This window comes from Lissotriton vulgaris, chromosome 2_1 (assembly GCF_964263255.1).
Source record: "Lissotriton vulgaris chromosome 2_1, aLisVul1.2, whole genome shotgun sequence".
Taxonomy (NCBI): Eukaryota; Metazoa; Chordata; class Amphibia; order Caudata; family Salamandridae; genus Lissotriton; species Lissotriton vulgaris.
Genome location: NC_141687.1, coordinates 772,520,595 through 772,544,973, shown reverse-complemented (window position 1 = coordinate 772,544,973; position 24,379 = coordinate 772,520,595). Strand labels below are relative to the sequence as shown.

Sequence of the window (24,379 nt, the reverse complement as noted above, 5' to 3'; positions counted from 1 at the left end):
CCTCAACAAATTCATAAGAACACAAAAATTCAAGATGACCTCCCTGCAGGAGGTGCTACGGCAATTGCAGGTCGGAGACTTCATGGTCACGATAGACCTCAAGGACGCCTACTTGCACATACCGATGAACGGGAAGCACAAGCATATGCTCAGGTTCACAGTCGGAGGAGACCACTACCAGTTCACAACGCTAGCCTTCGGACTAAAATCCGCACCGAGGGTGTTCACGAAGTGCCTCGCGGCAGTCGCAGCGCACTTACGAAGACAGGGGATACACGTATACCCTTACCTGGACGACTGGCTGGTGAAAGCAAACTCGTACCAGAAGTGCAAGCAACATGCACATACAGTGATGAGCACGCTCATAAACCTGGGGTTCTCCGTCCATTGAAAGAAATCATCAATGGAGCCGGAGCAAGTGAAGATCTTCCTGGGGGCAGAGATCAACACCTTACAGGGCAAAGTGTTCCCCAGCGAAAAGAGAGCAAGGGCACTGGTCAAGGAAACTCGCCTCTTACGGAAGGGACAAGCTCGGACAGTGAGGACTGCGAGCAAGATCATGGGGATGATGGCATCATGCATCCACCTAGTGCCGAATGTGCGGCTCCACATGAGACCCATGCAAGAATGGCTCCAGGAACAATGGTCACAGGCTTCTGCCAGTTGGGAGGATCTTGTGGTGGTGACGCACGCAGTGCAGAAGGAGATGACATGGTGGACCATGGAGAACTTAACAAGGGGAAAGCCTCTAACACCCCCAACTCCGACAGTGACCATCACCACAGACGCATCCCTGAAGGGATGGGGCGCTCACAAGGAGGAACTCAAAGTGAGGGGTCTTTGGACGCCAGCAGATGCGGCAAAGCACATCAATTACCTCGAATTGAAGACAATCTTCCTTGCACTGAAAGCCTTCCAGACAAGACTGTACAGGCAAAGGGTGTTGCTGCAGACAGACACCACGGCGATGTTCTACATCAACAAACAGGGTGGAACACAGTCAACAACGCTTTCAACGCTGGCACAGGAGATATGGAGATGGGCCATCCCTCTCCAGATAGACCTGCTAGCCATACACCTACCAGGGAAGGAGAACATTCAGGCAGACTGGCTGAGCAGACATCGGCATCCCACGAGTGGGAGCTCAATGCTCAGGAGACAAGGTGGCTGTTCAACAGGTGGGGAACGCCATCAGTGGACCTGTTTGCAACACGCCAGAATGCGAAATGCCGAAACTTCGCATCCAGACAACACGAAGAAGGGTCCCTTGGGAATGCCCTATGGATAGATTGGTCCGGGACATTTTCTTACGCTTTTCCCCCGATACCACTGATACACAGAGTACTGAGCAAGTGCAGAGCGAGCAACATGACCCTGATACTGGCCGCGCCACAGTGGGCGAGGCAGACATGGTACTCGCAGATCATGGAGATGGCACAGTGTGCACCCCACAGATTCGGAAGAAGAAAAGACCTGCTCTCCGTGCAGAACGGAGAGGTGCTGCACCCAGAGCCAGAGAGCATGAGCCTAGTAGCATGGCTCCTGAGGACATAGAGTTCGCACATTTGAGACTGCCAGAGAGCACCCTCAGGGTCCTTCGGGAGGCACGAAGGCCCAGCACACGGAAGTGCTATGTCGCAAAGTGGAAAAGATTCACGATGTGGTGCAGGCGGGAAAGACTTCACAATAAAATGAAGGACTCCACAGGAATGTATGACGTTACAACGAATTCCGTTGCAACGCATGCCTTTACCACGCATGCGTTACAACGGAATTCGTTTACCACGCATAACCTTTACCTCGACTATTTGCGTGGTGACGTCATACGTCATTAAGAGGAAACAGAATTTTTTTTCCGATTTCTCTTAAACGACGCCGATTATGTGCAGATTCCGTCGTGACATCTGGTGAGTTTTTTTATTTGGGGGGAGACCCCCCAAACCCCCCTTTTTTTACTCTTTACCTTTACCACATATGCCTTTACTACAAACATCGTAGTAAAGGTATGCGTGGTAAAGGCTTTAGTGGTAACCACGCATGCGTTGTACTGCATGCGTGGTTAAAGATTTAGTGGAAACGGCTTCGTTGAAAAGGCCGTTTCCCCTCCACAGTGCTAAACTACCTGACTAACTTACTGGAGAAAAACCTCAGCTCGTCCTCCTTGAGAGTTCACTTGGCAGCTATAGTGGCCTACACAAGGGGTGAGATGGGCAGAAGCTTCTTCACATCACAAGTTGTCAAGAGGTTCCTGGAAGGAGCGAAGAGGATCGCACCACCCAAGCGTGTGCCGCCACCGGCATGGAACTTGAACGTAGTCCTGACGGAACTCATGAAGGAGCCCTTTGAGCCACTTCACAAGGCCTCCTTACAGATGCTAACTATGAAAACTGCTTTCCAGGTTGCAATAACGTCCTTACGCAGAGTTAGCGAGCTGCAATCGCTAACGCTACAGGAACCCTACTTACAAATACACAATGATAGGGTTGTGATGAGGACCGACCCACACTTCATGCCGAAGGTGGTATCCAAATTCCACATGAACCAGTCCATACAGATACAGAGTTTTTTCCAAAAACCAACCACTAGCGCAGAGCGAGCTCTGCACACCCTAGACGCCAGAAGGGCGGTCATGCATTACATTGAAAGGACAAAAGGACACAGGAAAACAAAACAGTTCTTTGTGTCGTTCGCCAACAGTTACATGGGCAAGGCAGTAACTAAGACCACTATTGCACGCTGGATCGCGCAAACAATCCAACTCTGCCACAAAAGGGCAGGACAAGAACTGACAGAGTGGGCACGTGCCCACTCCACTAGGAAGAAGGGGGCTACAATAGCCTTCCTGGCCAATACACCCATACAAGACATATGCCTGGCGGCAACATGGGCTTCGGTGCACACATTCACGAAGCACTACTGCGTGGATGTTCAGATGAACAAAGAAGCACACGTCGGACAAAGGGTGCTCCAGCATATATTCAGAAACCAGAGCTCATCTTCCACCCAGCCGCCACAGAAATGAGAAACCGCTACAAAATCTATGCACAGCATAGTGAATCCAGAAAGATTCACGCTGCAAAACGAATAGTTTCTTACCTGTCGGTGTAGTTTTGCAGCTTGAAGTCTTTCTGGATTCACTAGCGAACCCACCCACCCCCGCCAGAAAGATGAGGCTGGAGAGAGAAGAGGTGGTCAAAAAAAAAAAAAAAGAAAGAAGGGAGAGAAGTAAGAGACTTTAAGGACAAAGCGGTAAAAAATTCTCACCTAAATAGAACATTGCCATTGCTTCGGAAACGAAAGAAACACGGAAAAAAGAATCCGAAGATGGCGCCCAAGAGTGGGAGCTTCCGCAGGAAGCATGCCAACGTCACCGGAAATGCACCCGAGGAGGTGTGACGCCGACGCCCACAAGGGCTACAAAAAAAAAAAAAAAAAAAAAAAGACTACGAATCCGGACCCAACCACAAGACCACGGAATGTGCACAGCATAGTGAATCCAGAAAGATCTTCAAGCTGCAAAACTACACCGACAGGTAAGATACTATTCGTTATCTAACTCGGATATGACAAAAAAATAAAAATCACAATAATTAAACTACCTCACGAACCACGATTAACTGCGCATAGCCAAAAATCTCAAATTTAATTTGTTTCAATAGATCCGTACTCTCAAACTACAATTCCCATATTGAACCAGCAACGTGGCAAAATTCCTGGGTAAGAAATTGCATAGGAAGGCACAGAAACTGCTAGTAGGGATTAGTAAGTCATGGGGCGGGATAGAGGTGTTAATCAATTTTGTGGTCCAAGAGAGTGCCATGAAACAGAAGTAAAAGTAGAGCTTAGTGTCCTCCCTACAGCCTTTGAAGTCTGCTGCTTGCAAAGAAAAGGAGAAATAACAGAACAGAAACTAAACAAGGAAATGAATTAAAATAGGAATAGGTGTCAAACAAAAATAAGAAGATAAAATAATACAGTTTCAAGCTGGCCGGCCTCCCAAAATACAAGGACCAAAATGAAAATGGCAGGAAAGTAAAGGAAAAGCGACAGTGAGCGAGTTTCCGAGTTAGTTAGTGTCTCAGCAGAGAAAGGAACACATCTTGGGTAAAGGCAGTCTGTTTTCATACCAGCATATCAACTGAATAGCCAGATCATGAGGTATGGTGGACTTGGGCAACAGAAAGCAGTGAAAACTACTGTTGGTAGGTGAATAAGTGCTTACAATTTAAATACATATCACTTAAGGGGTGGGAGGGGTCATCCTCCTCCGAGACTAATTTGCTCTATCCACCAGAGTAAGGTAGATATGGTGGCTTTTTAAAGCCCTGTTTTTGGAAGCCTTGCTCTCTGGGTCGTATTCACAAAGGTGTAGCATTTAGCCGGAATTTCTGTAATTTTCATCCTTAAGCAATGTCTGGCTCATACTTGTACGTACCTTTACCCACCCCAGCATTTGGTCTGTAGAATTAAGTTTCACTAGCCTTGAAAGGAAGCTGAACGTCATCAAAGCGAACTGATAATTTACATTTATAGTGACTGATTATTTTCAGCAAAATTCACCAAGTTCTGCACATGGTAAGTATATGGCATGATCCAGTCTTGCTTTTGTAAAGGAGCAAGTTTGAGCACTTTATTACTAGAGTCACTACGCAGATAGGTTTTCCTGGGTAGCACCTGTTACCAGTCAAAGCAATGTATATATTTTAAACAAATATTTGTATTTGCATTTCTATCCAATACAAACATATTTGGCACGTCACTAGCGAATATCTACACACCTCTGCGCTCCCCCCCACCTCCCCCCACCCACCCCAAGAACAATACCATAATCGACAGCCTCTCAGGACCCAGCAGCCACCCACCGTACATCTATTTGTATAATCCATTAGACAGTCCTCGGCCCCCTGCAAGTCCGGAGCTCCGGGTCGCCTCACAACACCCCCGGACCTAACCCACTCCATCGGGACACTTAGTGCATCAATCAGAGCCCAGCCCAGTATAAAGGCCATGATAACTACTCCACTTTTCCCATACTCTCCGGAATTTCCTGAGACAACCCATTGCCTTATAGGCGACCCTTTCCGCCGCCATATACATATCCATACCCAGTCTCCATTACTCCACCTAGGGTGGTGACAGTGCCCCCACCCTCTTGCCACATCTCTTTGCCACCACCAGGGCCAACATAGTGAAAATCAGGTGTGAGCGGCTCAAGTCCACATCATTAGTGATCCCCAGCAGGACAAACTTAGGTTTCATGGTAAGCTCAGTCTCCAGCACCTCACCCAACTCTCCTAGTATTTGTGTCCAGTAAATGCGGATAACCGGGCACTCCCATAGGACATGATAAAAGTCCCCCTGTGGGTGTCTACATCTGAGACCGCACGAATCACTGGCCCACCCCATGCGATGCCGCCTGACCCTATCATAGTAAGCCCTATGTAGTATCTTGTATTGAATGAGTTGTAGCCGTGACTTTATTGCCATCTCCCTATGGTGCATTAGTGCTGCCTCCCAGTCTACTATGTCCATCTCACCCACATCCTGTTCCCAAGCTGCCCTCCGTTTCCCCAGCCCATCCGGGGTGTTATTATTCAGGGTCTTGTACATCAGGGATACCAGCTTGTTGGGTACCTGTTCCTGCAACAGACGTCCCTCCAAAGGGGCATACTCCGACAGGGGAGAGGAGAGCGTCGGTTCAGCCCTCCATGCATGGCGCAGTTGCGTATAATTTAAGGAACTGTGTGGGACAGAGGACAAATTCCGTCTTCAGGGTTTGGTAAGATTTAAGTTCCCCTCGCGCTACCAGGTCCCCTAGCGTGGAAATTCGAATGTCGTCCCACCCCTTAAACCCTCTGAGTTTGTGGAGCTCCTTCAGCCTAGAGCAGGACCATATCGGTGTCTGTTTTGTAGGTCTGTGCGCCCACCCCATTATCTTGGTCGCCTGTCCCATACCTCTATAGTTATTTGTGTGGCTGGGAGAAGTAGTCTCCTGCCAGTCCCCCCCCATACAGGTAGTGTAAACTGGTGCATGAAGCCATGGTATTCCGCTCCAAACAGTATGTAGGGTGGTCAGCCGAGGCATGAAGCCAGTCATTGATCGGCGCTAAATGCTCAGCCCAATAGTAGGCCTCCAAATCCGGTAAAGAGATCCCTCCATTATACTGGTTCCTCTGGAGCGTGGCTAGAGCTATTCTGGGTTGTTTTACCAGCCACAACAGGGAGCGCAATTCTGCATGTATCGTTGTAAAAATCTGCCGGGGGAGCGGGAAATATTCATTCTGTAGGGCATACAGCGGGGCAGCATGATCATTTTAAACATTGCGGCTCTGCCTAGTATCGTGAGAGGGAGAAATTTCCATCTGAGAGCATCCTCCGCGAAGTTTGACAATACTTGCGAGATGTTCTTTTGATAGGACGCAGTTCTATCAGTTAAGTATATACCCAGGTATGTATACCCTGCCTTAGTAACCTGGAGGGCCCTAGTCAGGGGGGCCATGTTACTTCCTTTCGCGGACTATACAAGATTGATTTATGCCAGTTTATCGTATACCCCGAGAAGAAGCCATACCGGTCCAAAAGTCAGAACAAACTAGGGGTTGTAATATCTGGCTGGGTGATATAAAGTAGTATATCATCCGCGTACATCCGAAACCCCTTCACCTCTGCCTCCTGACTAACCGCACAGGCCACTATTTCAATGGTGAGGGTGAAAACCAGGGGGGCATCCCTGCCGTGTTCCCATCCTGATGGGGGAAGTCCTCCGAGAGGATCCCGTTCACCTTAGCTCGTGCTCTAGGGTCGGTATACAGAAGTCCCACCCTCTTACGGAAGTTAGGGCCAACTCAAAGTTTAATCAGAACCGCCTCCAGGAAGGACCAATTGACCGCATCAAACGCTTTTTCAGCGTCCAGGAAAGGAACATGTGCAGAGCGTCCCTCTCCTCTACCTCCAGAAGCCAATTATGGGTCTGTCTCAAGTTTTGCCTAGTCACTCTGTCCGGTAAGAACCCAGTCTGGTCCTGGTACTAGGCCTGAAATCACCTGACCTAGGCAAAGAGCCTAAATCGTTGCCAAGAGCTTCATCTCCACGTTCAGTAGAGAGATCGGGCGGTAGGACGCACAGTCCTCCGCACGCTTGCCTTGCTTATAAATGGGTACAATCGTGGCCATTCGCAGATCCAGTGGGAGAATAACCTCTTGGACAGCGTCTTGGGACAATGCTGGTAGGTGGGGTGTCAAAAGATCAGCTCCTTTTTAAAAAATAATTGCCAGCAGCCCGTTGGAGCCCGGGGACGTTCCCGGCCTCAGCCTGGCTATGGCCTCCCTGATCTCAGTGGCTGAGATATCCACCTCTAAGGTCTCCCTATCTTCGTCTGCCAGGGTCAAGGTGGAAATAATAGTCAGGTAGTCCTCAATCCCTGCCGACTCACCCAGATCCCTGGCCTTATAGAAGTCACCAAAGTTTGTAGCGAAGGTCCAAACAATCTGGGCGTTCCCCCTTCTGTCGCTGCTTAACCACCATGCCCTCTATCCACCTTGCGTCCTGTTCTTTACGCCTCAACCACACCAGGAGCTTCCCGTACTTGTCCCCCACACGGTACAATCTGTGTAGGGTCGCTAGCGCCTGCGCTTTTGCCTCGTCTGTCACTAGGATTTTATATTGTTGCTGTATGTCAACCAGTTGACTCAGCACCTGTGGGTCTCTGTCAGGCAAGTACTGCCGTTCCAATTCTAATATTTGGGATTCCATAGAGGCAAGTTCCGCCTGCGATCTCCGTTTCTCCCAAGCGATTCGGTTTTGGGCCCTATCTAAGAGCACTGTTTTATATGCCTCCCATACTACCACACCGGATTGCACCGAACCTACATTTCCAGCAAAGTTCACTTTCGTGTCTGCTCTGAGGCCCCGCAGAAGCTCTGTGTTCTGTATGTCCCACACAGTCAGTCTCCATCCCCCTCTCCTGGCCCCAGTAGTCCCGCCTATCTTGACCAAGAGGGGCGAGTGGTCCGAAATTACCCGTGCAAGCTATTCAGCTTCAATTTCTGCCCCAAACGCATGTCGTGGGAGGAAGATATAGTCAAGTCTTGAGAGTACCTTATGTGCCCCGGAGTAGTATGAATATCCGCTAGTGCCTGGATGTAGCCATCTCCAAACGATAGTCAATCCCAGCGTTTCTATTACCCTAGCCAGTGGAGTAGTCGGCCCTGCTTCCGGGATGGTCCAAGGGGAGGGACATCTGAAAGAGACACGTTAGTGATAGATTCCTTACCTTAGAATACCCCAGGTGTCGGACTGGATCCGGAAATTTTTGCGTAGCAATACCCCTGCGCGTCGGTAGGCGTCGTCTGCGGCTCTGCGTCCGTCGTCGGCGTCGTTAGCGCCGGAATGACGCAGATCCGGAGAAGCTCTACCCCTAGTCATTTTTTGACTAAACTTTTGATCTTTTTGATCATTCTTTTTCTTCGAGTCCTCGACTCTATCGGTGCCGGTAGGGATGCCCGGGTTCAAACCCTGCTCGAAGTGCGACCGACTGATGTCGGTGACGGACCCCCATCGCCGGTGCCTGAAGTGCTTAGGCCTCGATCACGACGACCGCACCTGCTCCGACTGCCAGGCCCTGACATCGAAGGCTAGGCGGGAGCGGACCCGCAAGTGACTGGCGCTCTGGTAGTCGGCCCGCATCGCTCCAGATCCCGGTCCTACGGTAGGTCAAGGGACAGGTCGCGGGGGCGGAGTCATCGCAGCTCCGGGAGTGGACACCGGTCGTCGGGATCCAAGTCCTCAGGTAAGAGGCATGAGGTCGGAGAAACGTCATCGTTCCTCCGACCCACCCTGGCGCTCACACGATGCGGCCGGGGGCTCGGGCGACACGCTGCTCCGCGGGAGTCGCATGCGTCGCCGCCTGCCCCACACCTTCGGGTCCCTGGGCACGGCACGACGCCGGAGGAGATCGAGCGGTACCTCATGGCCATGAGGTCCCTCCCTCCTCAGTCGGGTTCCGTGGCGCCTCCGGGCCCTACGGTCCCGACTGGAGGTCCTAGCGGGTCGGGTTCTTCGGCCCCGGCGCCGCCAGCGACTTCGATCCCGGCGCCGCAGGACCTCACTGGATCAAGTTCCGGATCATTGCCAGTCGACCTCACCGGCGCCGGCCCCACGGGTGTCGCCCCCGGCACCCACTGTGGACGCCGTCCCTAATGTTTCCTGCGGTCCTACTCTGGTGCCGGAACGGCGCCGATTCCGTCGGCCTTTGGGGATTTTTATCTCCATGAGGAGGCCCTGTCTACTAATCCTGGTTTACAGGACACACGTGACGAGGAAGATTGGGAGGGGTCCGAGGACCCTCTGGCATGGGAGTGCCAGTCTCAACAGGACAGGACATACCAGCTTGGGGAGGCCAGTGGTATTGACACATCGCCAGACACTGGATTTGTCTCCCCTCCGACTGTGGCTTCGGAGGAGGGGTCTAGATATCTCCTAGTGTTGACGAAGGCAGCCAAGGCCTTAAACCTTGAGCTCCCCGTCGCGGCCGTGAGGACTTACCTCCTCCCCGAGGTCCTCAAACCGCAGTCAAGCTCCAGCGAGCCTCTGCTGCTGTTCAATGAGGCCTTGTGTGACGTTCTTGTGGGCACTTGGTCCAAGCCCGCCACAGGTCCGCCTGTGGATAGGAACGTGGCCAGACGCTACTGCCCGGCCCCGGGCGGCCCATGCTTTTTGTCCACCCACCCCACCCCGAGAGCCTGGTCATCCAGGCCTCAAATTCCCAGACCGCATTCTCGTCGGCTACGCACGACAGGGAATCCAAGAGATACGAACAGTTCGGGAAGAAGGTGTTCTCGTCTGTGAGCTTAGGGCTGCGGTCTGTTAATACCGCCTGTCTCTTGGGCCGCTACACCCACACTCTGTGGGACGCGGTTGCGGACGTGCTGCCACAATGTTCGGAGGAGGTCCGGGCTAAACTCGCCCAAACCCTTGCGGAGGGGCGAGATGCAGCGCGTTATTCCATCCGGTATGGGCTGGATACAACGGACTCACTGGGCAGGGCGATGGCAACGACTGTGGCGGTTCGCCGCCACGCCTGGTTGAGGTCCGCCAACTTCTCGGCCTATGTCCAGGCTACACTCCTGGACATGCCGTTCGATGGCCGTCGCCTCTTCGGCCACAAGGCAGACCATGCGCTGGAACGTTTTAAGGACTCCAGGGCTACGGCCAAGTCCTTGGGTCTCTCGGCCCCACGCCAGCAATCGGGTGCCTTTCGCTCCTTTCGTGGCCACGAAAGGGGCGCCCCACACGTGCTGCCAGCCACGCGCCGCAGAATGTTCAACAGCGCGGTGGCGGCCGTGGAGACCGCCGTGGCGGCGGTCGGGGACAATGGCGGGGCCAGTAGACACCTCCCTCCACAGCACCCGCCTCAAAAACTTCCGAGTTTTCAGGCCCATGTGACGCCTGTGGGAGGCAGGGTTCGCCATCACCTCTCCCACTGGCGCACTATCACATCGGACAGGTGGGTGCTGCAGATCGTCCGAAGGGGCTACTCCCTCCCCTTCGAGGCGACCCCTCCATCAATGCCACCACAATGCCACCGCGTGTTGGGGGATCACTTGCAACTTCTGCAAGAGGAAGTCACGGGCCTCTTGGCCAAGGGGGCCATCGAGCGCGTTCCTGGGCCTGAAGTAGGGTGTGGATGTTACTCCCACTACTTTCTGGTACCTAAGAAGGGCAAAGGGGGCCTACACAATATCTTGGACCTGCGGAACGTCAACGGCTTCCTCCGGAAGGAGAAGTTCAAGATGCTGACTTTGGCTCAGGTCCTAGCTGCCCTGGACCCAGAAGACTGGCTGGTAGCTTTGGACTTGCAGGTCGCTTATTTCCACATCCCCGTCCTGCCGGCCCACCGGCGTTACCTGCGGTTCACGGTAGGCCAAGAGCACTTTCAGTTTACCGTGCTCCCCTTCGGCCTTACCAGCGCCCCACAGGTGTTCACAAAGGTGATGGCGGTGGTTGCAGCTCATCTGCGCAGGTTGGGGGCATCAGTCTTCCCCAACCTAGATGACTGGTTGTTGAAGGCGGGCTCCCCAGACAGTCGTCAGCCACCTCCAGACTACGGCCGACCTCCTGCATTTGCTGGGGTTCTCCATCAGAGTGCCGAAGTCGCACCTGTGTCCCTCTCAGAAGCTCCTCTTCATCGGAGCGGTTCTCGACTCAGCGCAGTTTCGGGTTTACCCACCCGAACAGCGGGTTCGGGATGTACAGGCTCTGATTCCCATCTTTCAGCCTTTTATCCCGAGTCTCGGTCAGGTTGACGCTGCGGCTTCTGGGGCTGATGGCCTCCCGCATCCTTCTGGTGCATCACGCACGGTGGCGGATGCGGGCTCTGCAGTAGGACCTGAAGTTTCAGTGGGCCCAGCATCAGGGCAACCTGTCCGACCATGTCTTGATCTCGGAGGGCACAGCGAGACAACTGCAGTGGTGGCTCACGGACTGCGATTGGGTCAATGGAAGATCCCTCTCCCTCCCCCACCCGGAGGACGTGGTTGTGACGGACACGTCCCTCCAGGGCTGGGGAGGCCACATGGGAGAGGCGGAGATCAGAGGCCTCTGGTCTCCGGCGAAGTCCCGGCTCCACATAAACCTTTTGGAGCTCTGGGCGATTCGTCTAGCACTGAAGGCATTCCTCCCCTCTGTCCAGGGGAGTGTAGTGCAGGTGTTCACGGACAACACCACCGCCATGTGGAACTGCAACAAACTGGGCGGGGTGGGGTCGTGGACCCTTTTCCAGGAGGCTCTGCGCCTCTGGCAGTGGCTGGAACATCAGGGCGAGACCCTGGTGGTTCAACACCTGGCAGGCTCTGTGAATGCCAGGGCGGACGAACTCAGCCCGTCGGTGCATGATGGATCACGAATGGCGTCTGAACTCGGACGTGGCGCAAGGCCTCTTTCAGCAATGGGGAGAGCCTTGGTTAGATCTATTCGCCACAGAAGAGAACGCGCAATGTCATCTGTTCTGCACGTTGGAATTTCCAAGGCGGCACCCGCTCGGAGACGCTTTTCGTCGCGAGTGGAGGTGCGGTCTATTGTACGCATTTCCGCCTATACCACTTCTGCCCAGAGTGCTGAAGATCAGGCGCGAACGGGCCCAAGTTATCCTTGTGGCTCCGGACTTGGCACAAAGATACTGGTTTCCCGAGCTACTCAGCATGTCTGTCGATCCCCGATTCGTCTGCTTCTTCAGTAGGAACTTCTGTCGCAGCAGCAGGGGACGGTTCTCCACCCGAACCTGTCCAGTCTCCACTTACATGCGTGGAGATTAAGCGGCGGCAGTTGAGGTAATTTGACTTGCCTCCTGAAGTCTGTAATGTGATTCTGACAGCCAGGCGTCCCTCCACGATATCAGGATACGCCTGCAGGTGGAACAAATTTGTGGCATGGTGCACAGCAAAAGCTGTGGATCCCCTTTCTGCCCCTCTTTCAGAGGTTCTCCTCTTTCTTCTCTCTTGCCCATCAGGGCTCTGCTCCGGGCACTATCAAGGGCTACCTCTCTGCTATTTCGGCCTTCTTAAGGCTCCCTGATCAGCCCTCTTTGTTCAAGTCCCCAGTTGTAAATAGGTTTTTGAAGGGCATCACTCTTATGTTTCATCATAATCCTTTCGTGATGCCTCAGTGGGGCTTGAACCTTGTTCTGACCTATCTGATGTGCGCTCCTTTTGAGCCACTTCATAACTGTCCTCTTCGTCTCCTTACTCTGAAGACTGCATTCCTGGTTGCCATCACCTCTGCCAGGAGGGTGAGTGAGCTTCAGGCTCTTTCCTCTAAACCTCCCTTCCTTTCTGTCCATCCGGACAAAGTTGTGTTGCGGACGCGACCCTCTTTCCTGCCCAAAGTAGTCACAGCCTTCCACATCGGGCAGTCCATCACCTTGCCCGCCTTCTTTTTGCCTCGCATCCCTCGAAAGAGGAAGAGAGGCTCCACCGTCTGGACTCAAAACGTGTGCTCATTTTATTTGGATCGCACACGCCAGTTCCGGGTGGATGACCAACTCTTTATTGGTTACTTGGGCGCTAAGAAAGGTCGGACGGTGCACAAGCGGACCATTTCTCCGTGGGTCGTGTTGTGCATCAAGGTATGCTACTCTTTGACTAAGAAGGAGCCTCCTGTTGGGCTGGGGGCCCATTCCACTCGGGCCACGGCGGCTACTACTGCCCTGGGCCGGGGAGTCCCCTTGCAGGACATCTCTCAGGCAGCTATGTGGGCCTCGCTGCACACGTTTGCAAGACACTACTGCCTGGACAGCCAAGTCCGGAGAGATGGCTTTTTCGGCCGTTCCGTTCTCCAGGACTTTCTGGTCTGATCATTCGTTCGCAGACCCACCACCGGGGTTGGTATTGCTTGGGTATCTATTCTAAGGTAAGGAATCTAATACTAACTTGTTTCTTTCAGATGCACAAGTTACTTACCTTCGGTAACGATATATCTGTAAGAAACAGTAGTTAGTATTAGATTCCTTACCTTAGAATATCCCCAGGCGTCTCACTGGATCTGGAAACTTTTGCATAGCAGTACCCTTGCGCGTCGGTAGGCGTCGTCTGCTGCTCCACGTCCGTCGTCGGCGACGGGATGACGTCGGAGTATTTAGACGCCGCCCTCGCCGCTGACGTCCGTTCTTATACATAGCTTTTCCGTGCCTGAAACGCAGAGCCATGATAAAAACCTACACTGGTGCCATGAAACTAGGGCCCTGAAAGGGGATGACCTTAACCCTAGTTATCGGTTCGCAGAACGGGGAGGATGGGTGGGGGCGGTAAGGAATCTAATACTAACTACTGTTTCTTTATCATAGAAAGGGCCCGGTGGGCCCTTTCTATGATAAAACAGGAGAACTTGTCCGCTGGGAAGTTGTCCCGCAACCATGCATAGAGGAACTCCTGCATGTTGACCCCTTCAATTCCTTCTCTAAAACCCACAAAGCGCAGATTTTTCCATCGTGCTTTATTTTCTGCATCATCAACCCTCCACAGTAGCTCCCTGTGGGAGGATTGGAGTTCCTGCATAGCCTTGCGTAGGTCATGGACTGAGTCTTCCGCCTCGCCCAGCCGCATCTCCGTCTCCGTGAACCTTTCCGCTAAGTTCTTGAGGTCCTGCCGCTGGAGCGTCACCTCCGACCCCACTGCGCCTATTTGTCCCTCCAGCGCTGTCCTGGATGCCTGGATTGCCTGGAGGAGGGTACCTGTGTCCGAACGAGCGCCTGCACGTTCCTCCATAGCAGGGGGAATGGCCTTCACATACTGTCCCACCTTGCCCTGGCGTTTCTGTTTCGAGTCCCTATCCCTGCCCATTTCGTAGTAGGCCAGGCTCAGGTGCCGGTGCAGGGCCATCCCCACCCCCTCCTCGGCTGTGGGCCCGGTCACTCGTCGCCCGTGTCCTGCAGGTAGCCCGCCTGGTGAGTCAGTCAGTGGGGTCCCTTCCACAGAGATGTGGGGCCACGAGGTAGAGGCGGGGGATGGGGGGGTGGGTCAAGCGCAATTCTGCCAATGTCCCAGGACAGATATCAAAAGGAGGCTGGGAAGCCGGACGGCCAGTCCACTATCTAGCTCCTTTGCGCCTGTACACAGCCTCCTCTGCTCCCCCCAGTCAAAGCTATATCTCCAGGTGTTCCTCTTTAATATGCACCGGGCCTCCGAAGCCACCCAGGTGGGCGGTGGTAATCTGTATCAGCCCCAGCAGGCTAGACCCTCAGCTCCATCCATGCTCCCGGGCCAGTTCCATCAAGTAGCCTTAGCAAACAACAGTGGTGCCAGCGACTCCCCTCCCAGACCGGCTGCCCTGACTGAGGGGATAACCAGGCTAGGGGCCAAAGGAGGACTCAAATGTCAGGGGGAGGGGATGGGGGGTGTCCCTCCGAAGTCGCACAGTCTACAAGGATTGTAGGCCCTGGCCCTGCAGTGTCCGAGAGGCAGTGCAAACCGGGCCTCTAGTGCACAGAATCCAATCACATCCAGTGTAGAGGCGGCCAGAAAGACGCCTCCGGTCGCAGAGGCAGGCTCTCTATTCACGGGGGGGGGGGGGGCAGGGCAGCTGTATTCCCGGAAGCCGCCCCCTGCACTTCACCACCACTCCAGCGCCGGCCTGCCGGTCCTCGGTCTTGCGCCGCACCAGGCCTCAGTCCTGTGGCGGCTCGCGGCTCCAAGATGACTTGCCGCCTCTGCCCTCTCCCGGGTATATGTTTTCAGTCCTGGTGGCAGTTTCTCCGCTGCGGCACCTATATCGTGGCCCCCTGCGCACCGCAGCTCTCCCACACTTTCAGGGCCGGGTATCAGCCGGGGTCTCCTCCCTTCTGCGATCCCGGCCCTCCGAGTCCTCACCTAGCAGGAAGGAGGGGGCAGGGGAGGGGGGCTCCTCCATTGGTCCACAGCGATCCTCTTAAGTCCTCTTGCAGCCTCGGGGGTCAGCTCGTCCAACCTCACTTCAAAATTCGGGCTTCCCGGTGGTGAATCTCCGCACAATCCTCCCGTTTTCTGTCGCGGGTGGAAGCAGGGCATCCTCTGTGTCCTTATCGGTGTACTCCGGGTCTGCTGGGCATCAGAATGTTGGATTCTGCTTTCCGCCGGAGCTCGGCGAAAGCACGTCTCACTCGGCCATGCTGTTGGCCATACCCACCACCACCACCACCAGTCAAAGAAATATTAAGAGTGAATGTTTGATGGGGCTCTATATCTTTGGTGCTATATTGTTAAGTTTCCAGGTGATCATTTTAATCCACACAAATATAATGCTTGGAGATTAATGCTACTGCAAGATTTGCAAGTAAGTAAATTGTTCAGTTCACTTCTACAGAGAGTGGGATGTGCAAATTTGAAACCAGGTCCAAACCTGCCATTGTTTATCCTGACTGAAAGTATGCAGCTTTGTAAAGCTTGATTTATAACTATATCAAATATTTGTTTTAGGTCACACAAAATAGCCCTTCTCCTACTGCATTAGTTTTTTCGGACCACCCTGCTATGCAACCAAAGCAATTATCATTTAAAGTGATTCAGGTAAATGTTTTCCAGTATAATATACCCTTCTATTTTTTGCATTTTCATGTGTATAACTGTGTATGTTTCTTTCAACTTTTTTTGATTCTTTGTTCATTGTCCACGTCTGCAAACTAGGGTCTACAAAATGACTGTAAATGAAAAAGCTATTAACATTTGTGTTTACATAGAACATTTGACTCTGCCCAGCTGCTCAGGAAATATGCATCAAATTGCACTTCACAGTGGATCTAGTTTATTTCCAATAATGTTCTCAGTCTGTCCCTGCCCCATTCAGAACTTGCTATTTCTTCACATAGCTTTTTCAGGAGTAGCACAAGATGATAGAGTGATTGCCAAGAGCTTTATCCTTTACCACTCTAAAGGTAGTGGATAAAAAAGTCCCTGACCCTGCGTGACATTGTTGCTTAGGTACCTCTTTAGCCATTAACCTAGTCTTTCCTCTGACTAAATGCCACCCAGAGTTTCTTTTAATAAAATGGGTATGGTAGCTCTTCGTTTGGCGTACCATATGTCACAGCAAGGACTGACTGCTTGAAATATTTTTAATAATTGTTTATTAAGAGGAAACTTTCTTTCCTACTTCCACTCTCCTTATTTTCATGTGACATTGCTCATAAGTGGATGTCCACTCTGTTTTCCAGAGAGGCTTTGGTCATCCTTCTCATAATCTACATCTAGGAGAAAGGTGTACCTTTGTATGTGATTGAGAAGTACAATAAATTATCTTAATTTGTCAATAAATTAGCTTAATTGGTCAAATTAGCTTAATTTGTTTGGCTGGGGATTTACATGCTCCATTGCCTAAACTGGACCCATTTTATTTTAACTTTTTTTTTTTTTTATAAAACTTGCTCTAAATAGATGGAGTGTTTCTGGCAGTCCTGCAACATTTGAAGGTACCCTATATGATCCTACTAACAGAAATCTGGCTCTTTATTTTACATGCCTCATGTTAGATGCAGGGCAGGTGCCACTGCTGCGCTGTTTTGTGATCAGCTTCCCTGTTGTGACTTTGCTTGGAAGGCAACACACTTGTTCCCAAATATACCTCTGTTTGAGACATGTGGCTGTAGATGCACATTGTAGGAAGCTGGCTTAGTGTATGGTGCCCACTTACTTAAGCGATGCACCTTGCACTAATCCAGACAACCCGTATGGTGATTATAGTTGTCTTTGATAACCATAGAAAGCTCTCACAGTGGTATCTGTGGAGATCAGCCTTCAGGCTTTTCTTGTAGTTGTGCAAAGCTGCTTGTTTTACCAACTTTAATCAATAATTAAGTTAAATGATGAAGAACCACAGTGTTTATATAAAAATAAGTCTATAAGTTACACAACGCAATCTATGTATCTCCTACCTGGCGATATCAACACAATGCACAAATATACACTGGTCTCCAGGGGGAGACCAAACCATATATTAAAGTGGAATGCAAACTGCAAAGGAGAACAGGACTTTGACCAGAAGAGCTGGGGAAACAAGGAACCACCAAAGGTAAGTACCCAGGAACACCACGGAGGCAGTGTGCAGAGTGGAAACACAGCCGAATGCCCAATGGAAGTCAGTGGAGAAGTCTTGGTTGCAGTTTTAGAGGACCCTGAAGAAACCAGTTGGAAGACAGCAGGTTGGAGAGCCACCCCAACTGTGGATACCCCAGGAACCAGATTACCTGCACCATGGATGCCGGGTGCATAGTGGTGAAGTGACGTCGGAACCTGCCGCAGAGGACAGCGGGAGAATCGACTAAGATGCCTCTTGAGAAGACTGTGAAGGAGTCCGGTGAAATCCAAGGGTAGATTCTGGAAGTGAAGAACCTGAAAGCAGAGGGGACAAAGTCTATGCCACTCTGAGGAGACCAGGAGGTGGCTTGAAGGCATGGGAGCATGGTGCCCACCGATGTCTGGAGGTTCACAAGAGACAATTGTGACCTTGTCTCTGCAGCTGTGAAGGCCAGGTGACTGAGCGACCAGGAGCCGTTCAGAAGCTGTTCCACATTGGGTTTCGGTATCTATGTAGTCGGTGTTCAGCAGGAGCACCAACGAGCCTTGGTAGCTGTAATTGATGTGGAGAGCGAAAAGGAGCAAACATTTGGACCAGCAAGGTCCAAGGGACTCACCAAGTGCAGGAGAGTAAGACTAGGCCCCGAGCAAGCAGGGGAGGCCACTGAAGCAAATTAAGACCCTCAAGAGGACCCAGAGGCAAAAGTTGCAAGAGGAACTCAAGCAACTCACCAGGGTCGGAGGCCCATGATGCAGGAGATGCAGGGAGGACTCTGTTCTTCATGAGGTGAGGTGCTAGAGGCTGGAGCTTCTTGTAGCCCGAAGATCTCTGGTGTGCAAAGACAACAAGCCTTGGCAACGGCAAGTTGATGCAGTGCACACGGGTTTGGTGTCAGCAGCACTGACTAGCGATACTCTCCTCCAAATTACAGGGAAGATAGGTCCAGCCTCTAGGCAGCCACAGAACAACCACCTGTGTTGCTGAGCCTCTGGATGTCCGTTGGACATCCGAAGTAGCAGACATGTCCGCTTAGTTGTGGATGAAGAACACCAGAAAAAATCTCCCCTGGAGTGAAGGAATCACTGCTGATTCAGGGCAGTGATTCCTTCACTCCAGGGGAGATTTTTTCTGGTGTTCTTCATCCATACAGGTCTTTTGGAGAACCTGGATGAAGCACAGATACAGGAAATGCAAAAGTCTTCAAGAAAAGGAGCAGCAGGAGTCTTACCAAGTACAGTTTGGGTTGTTTAAGTCCAAGTGTCCAGAAGATTGAAGAGTTATGTAGTTTCAGGGTTGAGTCTGGTCCCACAATGAATCTGAGGACCCACACACAGGAGAGCCCTTAAATACCCTAAGTAAAGGGTTGGGATGAGACTGGGGTCCCTCCCAGAAGAGTGTCTCGACAAAGGGGAGGATACTCTCCTTTCTTTTGTCCAGTTTCACACCAGAGCAGGAACCCAGGGTTCCTTAATTGGTTCAAACTGGAGTATCCAAGGAGGGCACCATCTGTGCCCTTCAAAGCAGTCTGGTGGAGCTGGCTAGCGCCCCCACCCTATCCCAATCCACTAAGTCCTGTCTAGGAGGTAGTCACACCTCCCTGCAACAGGAAACCTATTGTTCTACCTTCTCCTGCTCGAGCTTTGCTCGGTAGCAGGAGGGCAGAATGGTGTCTTTGGTCAGCAGCAGCACTAACTTGCTTGCATATCCTTAAAGGCTGTTACTGGGAGTACAGAGGGTCCCCAGTACACTGGATTAAACTTCCAACAGTGGAATCAGTGTTTGAGTTTCATTCCAACATGTTTGATACCAAACATCACCGAGTTCGGTGCAGCCACTATATAGTTAGACTGATGTCTTAAAATGGCTGACCTCACTTACATGACCTGGAGAGTTGACTCTGGGGTTTGTAGGAGTGTCCTGCCCATGCAGTGGCACCCTCACACTTGTAACCAAGTACCCTACCCTAGGGACTCAGAACCTGCCGTAGGGGTGACTAACAGGTTTTAAGTGCATTGACCTTCAAATATAAGGAAACTTAGATCTGTTGTGAGAGGTGCAAGCACCAACTCACACAGGCTGCATTGGCAGGCCTGTAGTCCCAGTTTAAGTGGACTCCCATGTGATATGATGCTTTCTGTTCCAAAAAGACCCCTGGAGACCAAAGGGTTTGATGTCTTGCAATGTCTCATAGGATTGCAGACCACACACTGGACCCATTTGGCCTAGAGGACTTAGAGGGGGAGCACCATCCACAGCCCTCAGCGGCAGACGACGAAGTCCTAACTCCCCATAGGCAGATCAAGGACCTTTTGCTAGCTCAGCAGGCAGAGAGTAAGGTAGCCCATCCCCCTCGCCATCACTTTCAAGTAGAGCAGCTTCTGCCCAGGGATACCTAGTCATTCTGGAATGCCACAGACAATCCGTCAGGCTGACACAGTCTTCGGGCCATTGTCTGCTAACAGTCCTCTTTAGGTGTACCGTTCAGCGCCTAAGAAATTAGTGAGACTGGGTTCCCCGACGCTGAGAACTCCTGCACTGGTTTGATCTTTGGTGCCAAACACTTCCACCTCACGGTACAAAAGGGGGTGGTGATGGACGGAGCATCTGAACCAATCAAACACTCACACCCAGCCAACAGATCTGGGTTTTATCCATCACCGTTCTTTAGCCCACTCTGCCGTCCCAGTTCAGACATGGCCATATGCAAATCAGTCTGACCCTGTGCCTCATTGGAACAGTCCTGCCCGAACTGCCAAGCCATGCCTTCCCTGGACCGGAAACAAGCTTCCTAGGACCGGTTTCTGGCATTACAGCCATCTTCAGCCAGGCTTGTTTGAATCCAGTGGCAAAGTGAGCAAGGGACTCACGTCTGAGCATACCCTGCCAACTTATGGCGAACAAAGCGGTACAAAATGGGATGGTGATGGACGGAGCATCTGAACCAATCAAACACTCACACCCAGTAAACCGATCTGGGTTTAATCCATCAGCAGCGACCAGACCCTCTGCACCGAAACCTAAGCTGCTTTCGAAGCTGATGTCAGCCAGCAAGACCGACCTCTGCTCTGGCTCTCTGGAACTGATTCTACACAAACTACAAAAGTTGATTTGATGCTCGGCAAGGACACTTGGTCATCTATCCTCACAAGGTTCGGATTCCAGCCCGCCCCTCTGGATCTGCAGCATTTCAACCCTCTAAACGTATGCTGTCCTTCTAGGAGGTTTTGGACATTCCAACTACACTGAAGCAACTTAAGAAGGTGGCAAGGCTAGTAGTTTTTTACCCTGCACAGATTCATCACCACACCCTCCTACTCAACCGTAACCTCCCCCGCCTGCTTTTCCAGGGATCCCCTTGACATTATTTTATTTATTTTATTTTTAAAGTTTTGTATAGCGCGAACATGATCCAAGCAGGTATCAGAGCGCTTTACATACGAGATTAGAAAGACATAGGTAAATAGCTGTGGACCACCTCATTCTGACACAGGTGGTCATGGGGGACGGGAGCACTTTTGGCACTCCTCCCCAGGGCAACTCTTGGGACTCCTATGACTCCGACCCACCGGGGGACACAGCTCCAGACTTGTGTCCTGTCCTGCCCGCCCCTCCCCGTCGTATGAGTCCACATTCTATCAGGAACTTATTGGTAGGGCCTCCTCCTTACATAAGGTGAATCTTGAGACCGAGCCTCTGGAGGAGGACTTTCTCTTTGACACCCTCTTCCACCCACTGCTCCACCCAGTACCTTTCCATGCTCAAAGGTATACCCTGTCGAACGACAGCCCTCTTTTAAGACCCGGTCTGAACTAGGGTCATAACTCTCAGGGTGGCCAAAAAGTACAAGTCCTCCCCTACTTACCATATTTACATATGTGGGCAGCTCCCACCTGACTCCATTGTCACTACAGCTCGTAATAGAGCCAACTTTCAGGCTACTGGTGATGCCCCTCCACCAGACAAGAAGAGTAAGCATATAGATGCTGTGGAGAAGAGGGTGGCCCTGCAATCAGCCAATCATTGACACATTGCTAACTCCATTGAGCTACTCACTCGATATGACCTTGCCCCCTGGGATGAAATGGAGGAACTCATCCAGCATCTCCCAGAGTACCACAGAAAAAGGGGGTTAGGAGATTGTTTCTGAGGGAAAACGAACTCTAATACCACTATCCGCTGCACATTAGATGCCGCGGACACACCTGCCAGAGGGGTCAACTCTAGCCTCCTCCTGTGCAGGCATGCCTGGCTCCGTACGTCCAGCTTCAAGCCAGAGGTTCAGCAGAACCTCCTTCACATGCTGTTTGATAGTCTGCATCGGTTTGGTCCACAGGTAGACCAAGTTTTGCAGCGTGAATCTTTCTGGATTCACTATGCTGTGCATTATTCCGCGGTCTAGTGGTTGGGTCCGGAATCGTAGTCTTTTCTTTGTTTTATTTTTATTTTTTTCGTAGCCCAGGTGGGCGTCGACGTCTCACCTTTTGGTGTCCTTCCTGTGACGTCGGCTTGCTTCCTGCGGAGGTCTCCCACCCTTGGGTGCCATCTTGAGATTCTTTTTTCCGCCGTTGGGTCTGGATCGTTCCCGAGAGGGCTCCAGAGATTAGGAGAGAAGAAGCAAGACTAGAGTTTTTGGAGAGAAAAACTTTGGAGAAGACAAAGGAAGACTACACCATCAAAAGGACGACTAAGGAAGAAATTTTTTTAACATAATTTGACGTCCAGAGAAGAATGCGCAATCAGGGGGCCCCCTGAACACAAGACATGGACAACACACCATTCAAATTCTAGCGCAACTGCCATCATAGGTACGCGCAGAAGGACCAACACCCAGTCTGTAACCTCTGCCTGCCGGTGGACCACGAAAGCAAGGACTACAACGCCTGCTCCGCATTCACGCCAAAGACCCTTCGAGTGAGAGAGAGGCAAAGAATAGCAAACTACACCATGCAGGGCAAGGGCCAACCACGGTCCCTTCAGGACCTGAGACTCTCGACCGACGAGGAAGATTACGTCGCCGAAGAAGACATCGGCTACACGGTCGCAGAGACCGATAATAAGAAGACTACAGAAAAGGTAGGAGACTCGACACCCCAAAAAGGCCCGAAAGACTCTCGACAGTCTACCCAAGACTCTCGAAAAAACAAGGGCAAAACCCGACGCCGAGAACTTCGGCGTTAGCAGCAACATCCAGGCCCAGCGGATCCTCCCAGAAGGACTCCCTGGCGCTGAGGGACGGCGACCAACCAAAGTCGTCGAAAAGCGTACAAGAAAAGGAGCGCTCGGCTCCGAAAACATCTTCGGAGTCGACGACGAAAGACGCAAGACGAGACTCGCCGCCGAAACCAGTCTCGACGCCGAAAACAATCGAGACGCCATCTAGCGTGCCAAAGAGCGGCACAACCACTCGACACCGACCAGGGGGCGGAGATGCAAAAAAAGAAGCGGAGACTCGAAGCAGAGATGGAGAACATCCTGCAGCGAAAGAAAGATTTCGAAGAAAAGATGAAATCTTACACAATTCCTTCGAGGCCCAAGTCACCGGTAATACATTTGGTCGAGGAAGAAGACGAAGAATTCAAGGGAGAACCAGCGTCGGAGACCTTGGAAGATCTGGCATATCAGGAAGATGATACCTCCTATTACGAAGAAGAGGGAGATGACGACCAGAGGGTGTACCAAGAATCGACATACTTGGATACACAGGAGGTAGAGTGGCAGGACATCGAAGCTGAGAGTGCAGAAGAGGGAGTGGACACATATCCAGCGAGGCCCTCACCGCCGGACGACATTGGACTTTACAATGAATGCATCAAGAACGCAGCAACAGCGTTCAGAGTCAAGCTCAAGGAGGAGGTGCCGAAAGGGGATTTCCTAGTAGAAACACTACTCCCAATGCACACTAGGAGCCAGTACCTACCAATGCTTGAAAGCATCAAAGGGCAAGGAAGAGAGGCATTCAAGGAGCCTGCTACTTGTAAACCCGTCACGCCAAGGACGGAGAAAAAATACAAGCACTCCTCAAAGGACCCACCCTACATACAGGGGACAGTCGCTGCTGACTCCATCATCACTGCAACAGCAAGAAGAAGGGCCAATGTGCCAACTTCTTCAGGTCCACCCCCTGACAAAGAGAGCAGTAGGGTGGACCTAACAGGAAGAAAAATCGAAAGGAATGCCGCTAAGCACTGGCGCATGGCTAATTCCAACGCACTACTCAACAGACACCATTACCAAATCATGGAGAAATGGGGCAGTTAGTGAAACACCTCCCTCAAGAATACCAACAAAGGGCTTAGCACCTGGTAGAGGAGGGGAAGAACTTGGCAAACTCTTGCCTAAAAACAGCACTGGACGGGGCAGACACGGCCAGCAGGCTTATGATGCTGGGCATCACAGAAAGAAGACAAGCCTGGCTCAGAATATCAGGCTTTAAACCGGAGGTGCAACACAACATCCTGAACACTCCATTCAACGGTGAAACACTGTTCGGACCACTGTTCGGAGCTCTCGCAGCTCAAAAAGGATGATGACACCGCAAGATCCATGGGGGCCTTGCAATTCAGGGGAGCGAAGAGAGGGACCCAGTCACGAAGACCACATGGTAGAGGGGGAAACCAACCGGGAACGTCGCATCAGTCCTTCCAACATTCCCACCAAAGCGATACACAACAAGGCCAGCAAAAACAGCAGTGGCAACATAGGGGCCAGTTCTTTCGCGGGAGGGCGAGTGGACGTGGAAACAGGAGGGGTGGACAGCAAACCACCTCCAAGTGACTCGGCCACATTGATAGTGCACACCCTACAAAAAACTCCAAGGGTGGAGCACAAAAACAAAAAACAG

The 24,379-nt window shown here is 51.8% G+C and overlaps 1 protein-coding gene across 7 annotated transcripts in view; it reads left to right on the top strand.

Annotated features, from left to right (window-relative positions):
* TLK1 (tousled like kinase 1) overlaps positions 1–24,379 on the top strand; it is an 877,117-nt gene that overhangs the window by 329,447 nt on the left and 523,291 nt on the right. For all 7 annotated transcript variants that reach the window (XM_086956115.1, XM_086956118.1, XM_086956116.1 and 4 more), the window contains one exon: positions 15,945–16,034. In XM_086956115.1, coding sequence (XP_086812241.1) covers positions 15,945–16,034 — 90 coding nt within the window. The remainder of the gene's footprint in view (positions 1–15,944; positions 16,035–24,379) is intronic.